Consider the following 18,570-nt stretch of genomic DNA (forward strand, 5'->3'; position numbering starts at 1 on the left):
AGGTATGCGTAACATACATTTCATCGACGGAATAATGAACAAGGAGCGCTATAATACAATCCCATGGGCAAACGTGAAGCTGAGAGCCGAAAATATGGGGATGCCACTTGTTTATATATTCCAGCATAATAATGAACCAAAACACACGGCTGATAATAATAAGACGTGGTTGATCTGGAACATGCCTAAGTAGCTTAGAACACCTTCCCAGTCCCCGGATTAAAATCCCATCGAACATCTTTGGGCTACGTTGAAGAGGAATCTCCGTAGGCAACGTTTGCGTACGAAGTAGGAACTAAAAAGTGTGATTCTTCAGGAATGGCAGAAAATCAGCCCCGACATGTGCAATAAATTAATGTTTTCTATGCTGCGACGATGTCAGGCAATTAAAAAGTCGTGAAGACATTCCACTAGATACTAACATGTTCCAGGAACCCTTTATTTTTTTGTTTACTTCAAGTGTTCAGTTTGCTTGTACGAATAGGAATGATACAAAATTATGGGCGCGCTTTTGTTTATTAGAAGCTGTATGTTTGGTTAACATGATTGCAGAGAGATACAGTAGATATACGTTTTCTGAAGGCTTTGTTGAATGTTTTTTGAGTGAATAAAATCATTTTCAGTTTATTATTTTCTTGCCGTGCGTTGAAGTACTAAAGCAAACAGCCCGTGCGAATAGAATAGGTACATACTGTATATATATAGATGTAAAGGAGAGGGCACATACGTCTCTGGTAAGACCTCAGTTAGAGTATGGCTCCCGTGTATGGGACCCTCACCAGGATTACTTGATACCAGATTTGGAAAAGATGCAAAGGAAAGCAGTACGATTTGTTCTGGGTGATCTCCGATAAAGGAGAAGTGTTACGAAAATGTTGCAAAATTTGGGCTGGAAATACTTTGGAGTAATGAGACGAGCTGCTTCATTAAGCGGTATGTTCTGAGCTGTCAGCGGATATATGGCGGATGGCATTAATAGAGGAATGAGCTTGAGTGAAGCTTTTACAAGTAGGAAGGATTATAATATGGAGACAAAGTTGAAATTCAAGAAGTCAAATTGGGGAAAATATTCATTTATAAGACGAGGAATTAGGGAATGGAATAATTTATCAAGGGAAAAGTGAGAAATGTCTAAGTTATTTGAAATCATTTAAGGAAAGACTAGGTAAACAACTGACATAGAATCTGCTCGGGGACTGGGTGTTTGTCATCGTTTTAATACACATGTTCAACAGAGCGAGTTGTCTATGCAGCTCGGGTCACGTACCTGTGAGCTTGCATTAAGAAGATGGGGGGTGGGGGTTGGGGGTTGCAATCTTATCGTCGACCGCTTTGAAGATAGTTTTCTGTGATTTCCTATTTTCACACCAGGCAAATGCAGCGGCTGTACCTTAATTAAGGACATATTCGCAGCGTTCCGGTCCTAGCTCTCTTCTATTGTTACCTCACTGAAAACCTTCGACATGTTAGTGCGACGTTAAACCGCAAAAATAAAGTAAAAAAATTACAATGAACCACTCACGACCATGACTTTGGTACTTTATATATTGTGCCCTTTTAAGGCCTTCGCTTATGGGTGCAATATATATATATATATATATATATATATATATATATATATATATATATAAAGAAACATTTGCCTTTGCGGGAAGCTAATGATCAGGAATGTGTCCTTCAATAAATGAAACTCATATATTGATAACAGTAGCCGTAGCATTTTTGCCGACCAAGACCTACGGTAACGACTAATGTGACGTCACTGACGGTATACTTTCTATTTCAACACACTTTATTTACACAAATCCACAGCCGCAGCATTTTGCCGACCAAGGCCTACGTTAACGACTAATGTGGCGTCACTGACGGTACACTTTATATTTTAACACACTCTATTTATGTGCTATTTATACAAATCCACAGCCGCAGCATTTTGTCGACCAAGGCCTACGTTACGACTAATGTGACATCACTTCCGTCACATTTTGTCGCGTAACCAAATTTTTTTATGACTCCCTATCCGTAAGACATATTCATGTCAAAAAGAACATACACAGTTTTCATACACACACCACAGAGACGTGCGATAGTATATACTTCCTTGCACATAAGGAAGGACATCCGGCCATGAAACAGGGCTTTATGCACATTAATGGCGACCCCAGATAAACTGGAAATAAAAGATAATATTTCTCCACTACACGGAAAAGCATAGAATCACGAATAAGTTTTTGGGTTGAGAAGACGAGAGAACTAGTATACATTATTTGGTTGTTCCCCTCTTAGTAGCCTCTTACGACATGTAAGGGGCACATATAATGTATCATTTCACTCAACCTACAGGGGAGATAAAGAGTTCCGATAAATCGAAATAAATGTGTAGCATCATGATCTACGTCCAACAACATGGTAGCTATTCTAGTACACACCATTCCCATGCCACGTCACAAGTTCTACGTCCAACAATATGACAGCTGATCCAGTACACACCATTCCCATGCCACGTCACAAGATCTACGTCCAACAATATGGCAGCTGATCCATTACAGAACACTCCCATGCCACGTCACAAGATCTACGTCCAACAATATGGCAGCTGATCCAATACACACCATTCCCATGCCATGTCACAAGATCTGCGTCCAATATGGCAGCTGATCCAGTACACACCATTCCCATGCCATGTCACAAGATCTACGTCAAACAACATGGCAGCTGATCCAGTACACAACATTCCCATGCCATGTCACAATATCTACATCCAACAATATGGCAACTGATCCAGTACACAACATTCCCATGCCACGTCACAATATCTACATCCAACAATATGGCAGCTGATCCAGTACACAACATTTCCATGCCATGTCACAATATCTACGTCCAACAATATGGCAGCTGATCCAGTACACAACATTCCCATGTCATGTCATTTCTACGTCATATATATTCTCGTGGTACGTATTATGTATGAGAAATAGGACCTGCTGTTGGTCCAGGGGGTATGATTTTATGCACAATAAATAATGTTCTCTTCCCTCCTCAGTGTTGAGACTATTAATTAATGTTTTCCCGTTAACATTATTCGCCATCGCTTTGTTTGCAGCCTTTCTCTGTAGGTCCAACATCAACATCTTCTAAAAACACGTCTTTCCGCCCATCAAAACGGCATCGTTCTTCCATCCATGTGGCGTACACTCGTTGTCTGTTTACGACGGTCGATTTTTGTCACGCTAAATTGCTTACACTATTTTCAGACAGACCCCCAAAACATCCCAAAAATATTGTTGTTTGAGTCATCAGTCCATAGACTGGTTTCATGGAGCTCTCCATGCCAGCCTGCCCTGTGCTAAACATTTTCATTTCTACGTAATTACTGCATTCTACATCTGCTCTATCCGCTTGGCATATTCATACATTCATCTATCCCTATCATTCTTACCACATATACTTTCAACCAAAACCAACTGAACGAGTACTGTGTGTCTTGAGACGTGACCAGTCATTCTATCTCTTCTTCTCGTCAAATTTTGCTAGATCTTCTCTCACCAATTCGATACATTATCTATTTCTTCGTGATTCAATCTATCCATCTAACCTTCAACATTCTAATGTAACACATCAACACATCATTTCGAAAGATTCTATTCTCTTTCTTTCTGAGCCAGTTATCGTCCATGTTTCACTTACATACAATGCCACGCTCCAAGCGAAAGCCTTCAAAAACATCTTTCTAATTCCTATATAATTGTTCAAAGTGAGCAAAACCGGGCTAGTTGGCAGTGCGGTTAGGAGCGCGCTGCTGTGTGCTTGCATCCAGGAGATAGTGGGTTCGAATCCCACTGTCGGCAGCCCTGAATATGGTTTTCTGTGGTTTCCCATTTTCACACAGGGCAAATGTTGGTGCTGTACCTTAATTAAGGCCACGGCCGCTTCCTTCCAACTCCTAGCTCTTTCCTATCCCATCGTCGCCATAAGACCTATCTGTGTCGGTGCGACGTAAAGCCACTAGCAAAAAAGCCGCTAGCGAAGTGAGCAAATTTCTTTTCTTAAGAAAGGCCTTCCTTGCTTGTACCAGCATTTTATGTCCTCGTTACTTCAGCCATCGTTAGTTATTTCCTTTCCCAAGTAAGAATATTCATCTACTTCCTTTAAGACTTCATTTCCTAATCTAATTTTAGCTGCATCACCTGACTTTGTACGATAATTTTGTTTTGGACTTAATTATTTTCATCTTGTACTCCTTCGGCCATACCATTCAACAATTTCTCTAGATCTTCTGCTGACTCAGGTAAAATAGCATCATCGGCAAATCTCAGTGTTCAGAATTTTAATGTTTTCACGTTAAAATTATTCGCCATATCCATGTTAAAAGTTACGGAATAAGACGACTTTTAGGGCTCTTTTTCTTTGTGTTGAGTTCAACCTAATGAAACCATTTCAAATGTTTCCTAAAAACATATGTGTAATAATGAACTCTGAACTCACCTATCGGCTCAAGTTCCATGTTGGATGCGCCAGCTTCCTCGTATGACAAGCAGCAAGTGACGGTGAACAAGGTGGTAGTCGGAGTGATCTTGGACACACTGGCACTGAGACGAGGGTGGATTGTCACTACGGGGTAGCTCTTTATCAAAACGGCATTGGCACTGTCGTAAGCTCCGACAGCAACATCTGAAAAGCAGTGGTGGTGGTTATTGTTTTAAGAGGAAATACAAGTTCTCAACCATACTCTGTTAACACTAATCAGAAGGAAAATGGAAGAGGTCCAACATTTCGAAAAATGAAAATATCGGCAATCAATCAATCAATCAATCAATCAATCAATCAATCAATCAATCAATCAATCAATCAATCAATCAATCAATCAATCAATCAATCAATCAATCAATCAATACTGATCTGCATTTAGGGCAGTTGCCCAGGTGGCAGATTCCCTATCTGTTGCTTTCCTAGCCTTTCCTAAATGATTTCAAAGAAATTGGAAATTTATTGAACGTCTCCCTTGGTAAGTTATACCAATCCCTAACTCCCCTTCCTATAAATGAATATTTGCCCCAGTTTGTCCTCTTGAATTCCAACTTTATCTTCATATTGTGATCTTTCCTACTTTTATAAACGCCATTCAAACTTATTCGTCTACTAATGTCATTCCACGCCAACTCTCCGCTGACAGCTCGGAACATACCACTTAGTCAAGCAGCTCTTCTTCTTTCTCTCAATTCTTCCCAACCCAAACATTGCAATATTTTTGTAACGCTACTCTTTTGTCGGGAATCACCCAGAACAAATCGAGCTGCTTTTCTTTGGATTTTTTTCCAGTTCTTGAATCAGGTAATCCTGGTGAGGGTCCCATACACTGGAACCATACTCTAGTTGGGGTCTTACCAGAGACTTATATGCCCTCTCCTTTACATCCTTACTACAACCCCTAAACACCCTCATAACCATGTGCAGAGATCGGTACCCTTTATTTACAATCCCATTTATGTGATTACCCCAATGAAGATCTTTCCTTATATTAACACCTAGATACTTACAATGATCCCCAAAAGGAACTTTCACCCCATCAACGCAGTAATTAAAACTGAGAGGACTTTTCCTATTTGTGAAACTCACATCCTGGCTTTTAACCCCGTTTGCCTGCTGTCCATCTCACAACATTTTCGAGGTCACGCTGCAGTTGCTCACAATCTTGTAACTTATTTATCACTCTATAGAGAATAACATCATCCGCAAAAAGCCTTACCTCCGATTCCGCTCCTTTACTCATATCACTTATATATATATAAGAAAACATAAAGGTCCGATAATACTGCCTTGAGGAATTCCCCTCTTAATTATTACAGGGTCAGATAAAGCTTCACCTACCCTAATTCTCTGAGATCTATTTTCTAGAAATATAGTAACCCATTCAGTCACTCTTTTATCTAGTCCAATTGCACTCATTTTTGCCAGTAGTCTCCCATGATCCACCCTATCAAATGCTTTATACAGGTCAATCGCGATACAGTCCATTTGACCTCCAGAATCCAAGATATCTGCTATATCTTGCTGGAATCTTACAAGTTGAGCTTCAGTGGAATAACCTTTCCTAAAACCGAATTGCCTTTTATCGAACCAGTTATTAATTTCGCAAACATGTCTAATATAATCAGAAAGAATGCCTTCCCATAGCTTACATACAATGCATGTCAAACTGGCCTGTAATTTTCAGCGTTATGTCTATCACCCTTTCCTTTATACACAGGGGCTACTATAGCAACTCTCCATTCATCTGGTATAGCTCCTCCGACCAAACAATAATCAAATAAGTACTTCAGATATGGTACTATATCCCAACCCATTGTCTTTAGTATATCCCCAGAAATCTGATCAATTCCAGCCGCTTTTCTAGTTTTCAACTTTTGTATCTTATTGTAAATGTCATTGTTATCATATGCAAATTTTATTACTTCTTTGGCCTTAGTCTCCTCCTCTATATCGACATTTTCCTTGCAACCAACAATCTTTACATACTGCTGACTGAATACTTCTGCCTTTTGAAGACCCTCACATACACACTCCCCTTGTTCATTAATTATTCCTGGAATGTCCTTCTTGGAACCTGTTTCTGCCTTTAAATACCTATACATACCCTTCCATTTTTCACTAAAATTCGTATGACTGCCAATTATGCTTGCCATCATGTTATCCTCAGCTGCCTTCTTTGCTAGATTCAGTTTTCTAGTAAGTTCCTTCAATTTCTCCTTACTTCCTCATCCATTTCTAACTCTATTTCTTTCCAGTCTGCACCTCCTTCTTAGTCTCTTTATTTCTCTATTATAATAAGGTGGGTCTTTACCATTCCTTACCACCCTTAATGGTACAAACCTGTTTTCGCATTCCTCAACAATTTCTTCAAACCCATCCCAGAGTCTGTTTACATTTTCATTTACCGTTTTCCACCGACCATAATTACTTTTTGGAAACTCCCTCATGCCTGCTTTATCAGCCATATGGTACTGCCTAACAGTCCTACTTTTAAGACCTTCCTTTCTATCACATTTATTTTTAACTACCACAAAAACAGCTTCATGATCACTAATACCATCTATTACTCCAGTTTCCCTATAGAGCTCATCTGGTTTTATCAGCACGACATCCAGGATATTTTCCCCTCTGGTTGGTTCCATCACTTTCTGAATCAGCTGTCCTTCCCATATTAACTTATTTGCCATTTGTTGGTCATGCTTCCTGTCGTTCGCGTTTCCTTCCCAATTGACATCTGGCAAATTCAGATCTCCCGCTACAATCACATTTCTTTCCATGTCGTTTCCCACATAGCTGACTATCCTATCAAATAATTCCGAATCCGCGTCAGTGCTACCCTTTCCCGATCTGTACACTCCAAATATATCAAGTTGCCTATTATCTTTAGAAATTAGCCTTACACCTAGAATTTTATGTCTCATCTTTAACTTTTTCGTAGCTTACAAATTCTTCTTTCACCAGAATGAACACTCCCCCTCCCACCCTTCCTATCCTATCTCTACGATACACACTCCAGTGCCGTGAGAAAATTTCTGCATCCATTATATCATTTCTCAGCCATGATTCAACTCCTATTACAATATCTGGTAAATATATATCTATTAAATTACTTAATTCTATTCCTTTCCTTACAATACTTCTACAGTTCAACACTAACAATTTTATGTCATCCCTACTTGATTTCCAGTTCCCTGTTCCCTTATCACCGCTCCCTAGTCCATCCCGTTTCCCTGAATGTACCTCCCTATTACCCTTCCAAACAAATTTCCTAACTTATACGTACCACTGCGGTTTAAATGAAGGCCATCTGAGCGCAGATCCCTATCTCCTACCCACCCATTAGGATCTAGAAATTTCACTCCCAGTTTCCCACATACCCACTCCATAGTCTCATTTAAATCCCCAATCACCATCCAGTCAGTATCCCTTCTACACAGTATTCCACTAATAACAATCTCCGCTTTCTTAAACTTCACCCGTGCTGCATTTACCAGATCCCACACATCTCCAACTATGTTGGTACTTATATCAGCTTGCCTTACGTTGTTGGTACCAACGTGAAACACTACCACCTTCTCCTTCCCCTCCTCCCTCTCTTCTACTTTCCTCAACATCTGCCTCAACCTAATTCCTGGATAACGCTCTACCCTGGTACCCTTTCCTCCACACACTTTCCCCACGTGTCTAACGATGGAATCCCCCATGACCAGAGCCTCAACCCTACCCACCTCATTTGATCCCCTCCCCTCCTGGTCAGCCCTATCTTTCCTGATAGCTGCAGAAGCTACTTCCTCCTCCCTTTTCTCCTTCCCATGACCCTGTTCCACCTGTCTTTTCCTATCCTCTACTCTACGTTTTCCTTTCCTACCTTTTCCCTTCCTCCTACTTCCACACATCTCACCAACAGTTCCCTGTCCCTCATCTTCCCTCTGTTGTTCTACCTGGAGTGACTCGTACCGATTTCGCACAGACACCTGTCCTGAATAGAGCCCTTAGCCTGCAATCTCCTTCCCCTTAGAACATTAGACCACCTGTCTTCTACAACTCCTCCCTTTCCTTCCCCTTCCTCTTGTACACCTACTGTAACCTGTACATTGTTTGAGGGAGTCCTATCTTCCTTCCTGTCTTCTGTGAGAATCCTAATTATCTCCCTCAAACTTTCCAACTCCTCCCTCATACCCCTCAATGCCTCGCTACACCCACAGTAAGTACACTCGCGCTCCTTAGCCATTCTTTACGGGGAAAAAAAAATGAAATTAAAAATAAACTAACTTATTTGCAAATAATAAATGAACGGAGGGATATATTGTCTGGGATAGTACACAACAGTGGTAATTAATATACGACTACACTACAATATTACTTAGTCGTGATTTATTTTTTTATCCTACAACCCCTGACAGGATAAAAACTGCTGTTAATTACTGAATATCGAAAGTAATAGCCTACACAAGAACTACACAATTCTAAACTGCAATTTAGCCTATTCTAATTACAACAACAGTATTTTAGTAAGAGTTTCTACGGATACCTCTACTTCACCAGTACTACACAAATATTTTACAATAATAAAATAATCACACTAAATTCTAATAGGATATTACTCGTATACTACTGTACAGTACACTACAGTAATTTTAAACTACTTTCAGACGTATCCTAATTACGATACCTGTACCGAACCGTATGTCACTAAACTAAGCACAACAGAAATGAAATTTGCAAGAACTACTGTACTCAAAGATTACCAAGGAAGCTAAATGCTTAGACAAATTATTATTAGTAGTACGGTCTAATAGATACACACGAAAAATAACACACGAATATAGCAGGCAGGATACGGCACTATCTAAATGTACTGTATCTATACTACAATGTATCTACACTACACTACACTGCGTTTGGTTAAATGCTTAAGTATCGAAAGGATTGCCGTACACGAAGAAAAACACGAATATAACTGGCAAGATACTATCTAATACATTATATCTTATCTTCACTACAATTCTACTGAAATGTGGTTATGTGATTATTACAGCTGGTGGATTACTATTATTTTCCCTACTCCACGGGACGGAGAATAAAAGTGTTCTTAATTAGGCCTACTGAAAAATACGAGGTTGTCTACAGTAATTTCTCAAATATTTTTATCAAAACTACTACTACTCCAGGGACTTGAACTGCAATTACTGGGATATATGAACTTTATTATTATTAGCTAACCGCTCATAAATACTGAAAGATCGAGGGAGCGAAATATAAATTACGGATACTTTAACTACCTACTCAGAAGTACAAATGAATGGAATACAAGGTCAGCTGATTTTTATTTATATTTACTTGACTACACTACACCCTTTGTTCACGACCGTAGCCAACAATGAAATATTTCAATATGAGGAGCGACAATAATCAATAACAATACAACGACTGTTAACTATACCGTGTAATCTCTTTAACTTCTTTTTAAATGGAAGTTTACAGGCGTATCGTGTTTTTTAATGTAGTAAATTATTACCTTCGCGATAGTCTGAACGGATATCTATACGAAAAACCGGAGAAGTTGCTGCAGAAGTTACGGTACTATTTCTTATGATAATCTGCCTTTGTAAGTATAACCAACGAACCTACAGTTATTTACAAATATTTTTAAAGTTAATATTATTACCTAAAGTATTTCCTAAACCTAAATTCGAAACAAGGTACACCTAGCTAGCCTACTTAACGTAGAAAACGTAATTTACTGATGACCAACTGAATTACTTGTTACAAAATTTAAATAAATATCACTACTCCCAATTTCTACCAACAAGCACTAAACACCACTATATAAACAGCACTAAATGAATCAGATATACACAAAATTAAGCTATTTCAATAGGTTTTCACTACTTTATCACTACAATAATGCAAGAGCTCTCTCAACAGCCAACCGTTCTCAAGCGCATCCAACAATGCAAAAGAAAGGGAAGGGCCAAAAAGTCCAGTTCTAGCCCTTCACGCAGGCAACTCAATGTTAAAAACATCCTGGAGATATGAGCTACGAATTTTAGGTAAATAAAATATAATAATGTATGAGAATATATTCTTGATTTATTCCTAAATGTTACAATCCTTTTCTTAGTCACCGTTATCCGGTCGATTAGATTAGCAGTTTGCCTTTTTCTACAACTACGAGGGCTAATGTGAGTCAATGCAGAGTTTCACTTAGGCCCTTATAACTACATTCGGTGTGGATATTTTTCAAAAACTCGAAACAAAACCCTGAGGGTATTGAACCAAGGAACAAATAAGTTAATTTGGCTATGATTTGCACAAATAAAGAAGCCGAGTAAAGAAACAAGCGATTTTGGGCTGATTTCCGGAACTGCATTTAGGCCGGAAGTGAATGTGGAAATTTGTATTGTTAGTTTGATAGAGCTATCCAAGACATTTCCGGGCCCTTTAGCTCTCCAACTTTTGGCACAATTGTGGAAATTGCTTAGTTTTACGTTTTTCTTGGTACTGTGTCTGCTAAGAAATGTCTTCAACGGTTAAAAAAGGCGTGAAAATTAAAGACTTCTTGGGCCTCGCACACCTAATACAGTCGGGGCCGGGGTCAGAAAAGAACAAGAGTTGACCAAGGAAGGTCGGAGAGGATGGATAAAAGTGAGGAGCCTGGCACAATTAAGTATAAACAATTCCAGGGCTCAGGTAGGTGAACCGTGGTCGCCAAACCTCCCTGCTTGAGCCCCTGGGTGTCCCTTTTAGTCGCCTCTCACGATAGGCAGGTGATATCGTGGATGTTATTCTACCGCGCGCATCCATAGGGGGAAACATCTGGAAAGTCTGAGAATCACAGACTTGGCTAAATTTCCTTACTGCCCACCTTTAAACTCTCTTATTGGAACTTTGCTCTGCTTTGTCCTCCATAATAAGTGGCCGTTCCAAAGCAAAGCAAATCAAAGTCGTCTGTGTACGGGCCATTAAATCTCTTGGAGGGGTTGACTGGTTAGCTCTATGCCAGACTGCCTTTTCCCCTCCCCAGGAATTAACCTGGTACCGTACTCATTTTTGATGAAGCCTGAATTAACCTCAGGGCCATGTGCAGTTGTGGACCTCCGGAAGTGGAAGTCTCGTTTGTAAAATTTTTCGAATTTCTGACAGGAAATCGGACGTAGGGTCTGTTCCACAGTCAATACAAATTTTCTAGTTACTAGTTGCAATTCGAACTGCGTGCATTAGAAGTAATGTAGACCCCACTAATCTGAACTAACTCGGACCCGGTCCAGTATGGATTTACATATTTTCGGATTATCAGAATTTTCTTCCGAAATCTAGCATTGCGTTGCAGCTATGATTATTGACATTAGATAACCATACAGCAATAACTGACTTTGAAAAGAGAACTACTTACTAATGTTTGTGGAGCGTTGTGTTTTATCAGTTTGTGTGTAACCAAACAGTATGAAGACAATTGACTTTGTCACTGTATTTCACTTCGATTTCTGCCTGAAAGTGTTATCGCAATATAGAGTGCGACTCTACTTTATATTGCTTTCATACACGAATAATATAAATATGAATAATATTCGTACGAGTTTGGCACTTCAACAATTTTACTTGGGGTCAATCGAGTTTTGGATTGTTTATGTTTGGATTAGCGCGACTCGTACTATGCTTGAACTTTATGTTCGATAATAACCTACGTGCGCTACGCTTTGTTAAGTATCTGTCATAAAAATTAGCTGACAGTAAGAAAGCTAAGCGCCGGACTGAGTGGCTCAGACGGTTGAGGCACTGGCCTTCTGACTCCGACTTGGCAGGCTCGATCCTGGCTCAGGCCGGTGTATTTGAAGGTGCTCAAATACGTCAGACTTATGTCGGTACCGGGTGAGTTGGCCGTGCGGCTAGGGGCGTGCAGCTGTGAGCTTGCATCCGGGAGATAATGAGTTCAAACCTCACTCTCGGCAGCCCTGAAGATGGTTTTCCACGGTTTTCCGTTTTCACACCAGGCAAATAATGGGGATGTACCTTTTTTAAGACCTCAGCCGCTTCCTTCCTAGGCCTTTCCTATCCCGTCGTTGCCATAAGACCTATCCGTGTCGGTGCGATGTAAAGACCATTGTAAAAAAAGATAAAAATATGTCTCTGTTAGCCCAAAGGCTGGTTGGATCCTAAAATAGCATCAGCAAAGGTTATGCGATTACGGGTAAACCGCAAAAACCGATGATGAAGCCTAAATAAGGTGTACTAGGCAAGATGAGGAGTGAAGTAGTTTGCCATTGCTTTCCTCACTGGACCCGAAAGTGCTATTGCAGCACGACTGATCCTATAAGCAACACTTTTCATAGCAATCAAACACAATGGACGTGCTCTGAATGTCGTTAGGCAGCACTACCCACACCCCAGCAGCTTCCATATTGTCACAGCCACGGATAAGACTGAGACTTCGGTGGAAGCTACACTTTACTCTCGCTTGTGCCAAGTGACAGATCCAAAAGCACTGCGTCGGTTGAGAAATGACAGTAGGTGGGTTGTTTTTATAGGCCATTAAAATTATGTTGCTCCAGTATTCGGGAGATAGTAGGTTCGAACTCCACTGTCGGCAGCCCTGAAAATGGGAACCCTGAAAATGGTTTTCCGTGGTTTCCCATTTTCACACCAGGCAAATGCTGGGGCTGTACCTTAATTAAGGCCAGGGTCGCTTCCTTCCCACTCCTAGCCCTTTCCTATCCCACAGTCGCCGTAAGACCTATCTGTGTCGGTGCGACGTAAAACAAAAAGAAAAGAAATGTTATTTCGAAGAACTACACAATTAGAGCCCATTTTTGTTTATAATTACTACGGTTGATATCATAGAAGTAATCCCCGAAAAAAAGCATATCTACAGTGAGTTTCTCCCATCGGTTGGCCGGCAGGTGCGCCCAGCTTGTCTGCCTCCCGTTGACTCATCACTCCCCGCTCCGTGGCGTAGCAACAGGGACAGCACTTCGCTCACTTTATCCGTGCATGACACGAGATAACAACTGAAATTTAAAAAAATAATAATTAAGAAAATAAGAATAATTAAGGAAATTAGTAACTATGAATTTAAGAAAATGAGCTCGTACCTTATGACAGGAGATGTTGGAAATGTTTTCTTGCTGCATCCACACATTTTTGGCATCGTCTTGGGGGAACTCCGATTCACAGACATCAGTTCGTCTTCCGTAATTGAGGCTATTTTAACATTTTCGTAGCCCCCATGCTGAGCTCTTCGAAAGCCCGGCTTCTGGTCCAAGTCGCGTTAGGGATTTTGTAGGCGTATGTTCTAATCTTTCTGCAATTTTATTTACCGTTCCGTCATTAAGTACGGTACACGTTTTTTAAGCACTTCGCTTCTTATCGAGTAAAGAACCCGTTCCCCTCAACTCCTTTGCGAGTTTCCGCACGGTCACTCTATGTGGAGGGCGTACACCTGAAAATTGCCTAATGACTTCCCTGCAAGACTCTGCTTCCACATAATTATCGTTCTTAAATATGGTACTTTCCATGTGGAGGGATTATAAGAATTATACCCCGAAGTAACACTTCACAACTTGGGAACAGTTGAAGTGACACATCAACATTTAATGCACGTTTTAAGCACGGACTTGAACAGCGAAGTGCGGGCATTTCCGTGCTGTCGCTGCGGTGTGTAACGGGAAGTGATGAGTCAACTGGAGGCAGATAAGCTGGGCGCACGTGCCGGCCAACCGTTGAGAGAAACTCACTGTTAGTTGGCTGTATGGTCATTAAGTCAGAGGACAATTAATATTAATTTTTGAAAGATATGAGAGTATAACTGAAAAATTCGTGTACAGTGCCCAGATGGTAAATTACAGACGCTTGGTGCAGCAGTACTTACCATTGTAGGAGTTACCATCCACATCCAGCCCTCTAGAGATGCTCATTCCGAAACCTCTGAGTGGGAATGATGAGGTCGCAGCTGTCAGTCGCTGTTTGTAACGTGGGTTGATACCCTGTTCGCTGCCGTGGTACAGGTACACCGCTCCTCGACCACCCGACTCATACGGGGCTCCCACTGCAACGTCTGTGGAGAAGACGAGCAAACAGAACTGATAAACATAAATATCTACAGGATGTTCGGAAACAACGTGAAGCGGGTATATGAGCGTTAGAGGGTTGGTCATACTGATATGTAATTTGAAAAAAATAACTCGTTATCTCGCGCCGTTCTCATTTAATTAGCTTCTGAAGTTAGCCAATGAAATCGCTTCGATGGCGAATTCAAATCGGCCTAGTGTGGCGATGTTGCTAAATCTGATCGTGACTTAAGACCGTCTTGAGATCCACGTCGAGAAATCAGCATCAAACACAAACGCACCGTGGGTTTCAGCCGGTGTCGTACTTACTATGGTGCGATCTCGTCAGATTTTTTCTTCGATTGGTACTTTTAAGCCAGTCTTAAGCCACGTTCAAATATAGCAACACCGCCTAGCAAAGCGACCTGATAGGCGAGTAAAGCAACTAATGAAATGACAACGGCGCGAGATATTGAATTATCGGTATGACCACCCTCTAACAAGAACATGCCCGGTTCACGTTTATTCCGACCACCCTGTATAATACGGAATTCTATCGGCTAGGTCTGAACACCACCGCCACATCTGGGAAGAATATGAGTAACCCGGGATGATCAAAATAAATATCCGCAACAGTGTTGTAACCACAAAGACGCACATACGCGATGCTGTCAATTGTGCACACTGTTTTATTTACAAATTATATACACATACACACACATCAATAAACCACCACTTTGAACAAAACCCTTTTAGGAAGAAGACTGCTACATTAGCATATGAACCGATTGCCAATAAAATCACATGTTCACCCACTCGGCTAACAACTTTCACTACAAGTCTCGCTAGTAACTCAACTCCATCTTCCAAGACTACATCTTTATATACAGCCTGTGTCAATACAGTTCCGTGAATAGTCCTGTACTATCAGCATAAGTGAACAATGCACGACAGTGACCTTACTGTCCTTCGAAATAGTCCCCTCCCATAACTATGCACTGCTGAGATCGGCGATACATGTCCTGGAAACTTGGCAAGAAGGCTTCCTTTGGGATGGTGTTCAAAAGTATCGTCACGTTTCGTTGGATATCAGGAATATCGTCAAATCTCTTTCCTTTCAAAGCGAGTTTGAGTCGTGGGAATAGGAAGAAGTCTAGAGGATTGAGATCGGGCGAGTATGGGGGATGTTCAAGTTGCACCGCCCCCCACCCCCAATTTTTTCCCTGAACTGTTTGACGATATTGGCTGTGTGTGGGCGAGCGTTGTCATGGACAAAAAACCATGAACCTTGTTGTGCGTACTGGGGTCGAACCCTGCATAGACGTTTCATGAAACAGGTAAAATGTCAATGTACCGTGCTGCATTCAACGTCGTTCCCTCAGGTAGAAATTCCTTGTGGATAATGCCTTGACTATCGTAAAAAGTGATGAGCATCATTTTGATGCGTGACTTTTCGGCCCTGACCCTTTTCCAACGAGGGGATCCCGGTGAACGCCATTCCATGCTTTGCCGTTTCGTAGGGTCGTACCTGAGACACCAGGTTTCATCCTAAGTGACGATACAAGTTCAAGAAATTTGGTGTCGCATCCGCCGTTTCGACAAAATCCTGTGAAGGCTCTAAATGTGCCTGCTACTGATCGTCAGTCAAGTGATGCGGCACAAGACGAGAACACGTTTTCCTCTTCCCTAACTTCTGGGTAACGATTTGTCGCACGGATTCACGGTTAATCTGCAGTTCATCCGCTATCATGCGCATAGATAATCGCCGGTCGTTCGTAATTAATGTCCTCACCTTCTCAATGTTTTCGTCACTGACGGCGGTCGCCGGTCTTCCGCTACGGAGTTTCTCAGAAACACTTTCCCGGCCTCCTCGAAAACGGGCGAACCACTCGTACACACACTTCAAGGACAGTGATTGATCTTCATAAACACGTACCAGCATCGCATGCGTTTCTTTCGGTGTCTTGCCAAGCAAAAACAAAACTGTGTATTGATCCTTTGGTCGTTCATGTTCCCGTTTGCAGTTAAGAACCAACGCACTAAACACGCACTGTGTCAAACAAGTCTTACACGGCACACACACGATGCTCAACTGAACAATGGTGGGAGCAGGTGGTAAAAACCTGCTGCTACGCAGGTGCAGCGTTGCGTGTCGCCAGTGTTGCCGGATCGACCGTTCTGACTTAATTCACCGAACTTTATTGTCACAGGTTGTACATTGCGTGACCAGGATTCTAGAAAAGTACGACACAATATGTTTTCTCGAATTCTCGAGTCTCCAATTGCCTATGTACAATGAATGGAATTTTCTATACAGCTCTAGGGACATAATGCATTGTTCTGGACTATTACCCTCTGTTGCACAACATTACATTGGATTTATACATCATATTTACAGGTAATAATAATTTATATACTATTAATTACGTGTTCTTACATTAAATAAAGTCATATTAATATACATACAGCAGACGTGTCGTGACATAACCCTACATGTTTTGTTACACAAGACTGATCATACAACACACAGATAATAGATCACGATTTATAGCAAATAAAGTCTGTACCTAACTACATTCATAATAATAATAATAATAATAATAATAATAATAATAATAATAATACCTACTAATCGTGCTCTATATTTCTGCAGTTTACCCATGGGTTTAGAGAATTGTTTCTAAGTAATACTAGTCCATTACACTTGCATCAACAGAAGATTCTCAACATTACCACAACATCTGTGAAGTAAATGAGGAAACAATATGGCGGGCCTCCTAGACGGTAACGCCGTCTCTCTGGCCAGAGAGATTTCTACCCGTGATGTGATTTGCGGAGAAGGTGAGTGGCAAGAGTAGCGTATCTATGTCAAGATTGCGACAAGACATGGGTCACTACGCAAAGGAATAAAACAAGACAGTACAGAGTGAACTGGCTACGTGTTTACATTTGGGAGACAGTTGGTCCAAACTTTATCTACAGAGAGAACTCTGTTTCAAATTGCATTTCACACAAGCAGGTTTTTATCTGCGGGAATAGATCACAGCTTCCAGAGATCAGGTCCACACTGTACGGTGGATAGTCAAAGATTTCTGAATGGCAACTGTTCATCTGTTATCCTAGGGTGGTGAGGACTGGCATTATCGTGCAACACGATCACACTGGTAGTCGACAGTCCTCCCCTGTGATTCTGGATGGTCAGCTGCAAATTATTTAGTCTTGAAAAATATGTTTCCTGACACTGACGGTGTTAGCATTATGGGAGTTTGAAGTCTGTCGTTTTACCACCTTATCAATCAATCAATCAATCAATCAATCAATCAATCAATCAATCAATCAATCAATCAATCAATCAATCAATCAATCAATCAATCAATCAATCAATCAATCAATCAATCAATCAATCAATCAATCAATCAATCAATCAATCAATCAATCAATCAATCAATCAATCAATCAATCAATCAATCAATCAATCAATCAATCAATCAATCAATCAATCAATCAATCAATCAATCAATCAATCAATCAATCAATCAATCAATCAATCAATCAATCAATCAATCAATCAATCAATCAATCAATCAATCAATCAATCAATCAATCAATCAATCAATCAATCAATCAATCAATCAATCAATCAATCAATCAATCAATCAATCAATCAATCAATCAATCAATCAATCAATCAATCAATCAATCAATCAATCAATCAATCAATCAATCAATCAATCAATCAATCAATCAATCAATCAATCAATCAATCAATCAATCAATCAATCAATCAATCAATCAATCAATCAATCAATCAATCAATCAATCAATTGATCTGCAAGTAGCGCTGTCTCCCAGGTGGCAGATTCCCTATCTGTTGTTTACCTAGCCTTTTCTTAAATGATTGCAAAGAAATTAGAAATTTATTGAACATCTCTCTTGGTAAGTTATACCAATCGCTAACTCCCCTTCCTATAAACGAATATTTGCCCCAGTT

General features: G+C 40.6%; 1 protein-coding gene across 1 annotated transcript in view; it reads right to left on the minus strand.

Moving 5' to 3' along the window:
• The window catches only part of LOC136872322 (integrin alpha-PS3), a 238,851-nt gene that overhangs the window by 167,367 nt on the left and 52,914 nt on the right, over positions 1–18,570 (minus strand). The window contains exons 4-5 of the mRNA XM_067146136.2: positions 14,402–14,587; positions 4,489–4,674 (exon numbers count right to left, since the gene is read on the minus strand). Coding sequence (XP_067002237.2) covers positions 4,489–4,674; positions 14,402–14,587 — 372 coding nt within the window. The remainder of the gene's footprint in view (positions 1–4,488; positions 4,675–14,401; positions 14,588–18,570) is intronic.

The sequence above is a fragment of the Anabrus simplex genome, chromosome 4 (assembly GCF_040414725.1).
Source record: "Anabrus simplex isolate iqAnaSimp1 chromosome 4, ASM4041472v1, whole genome shotgun sequence".
NCBI lineage: Eukaryota > Metazoa > Arthropoda > Insecta > Orthoptera > Tettigoniidae > Anabrus > Anabrus simplex.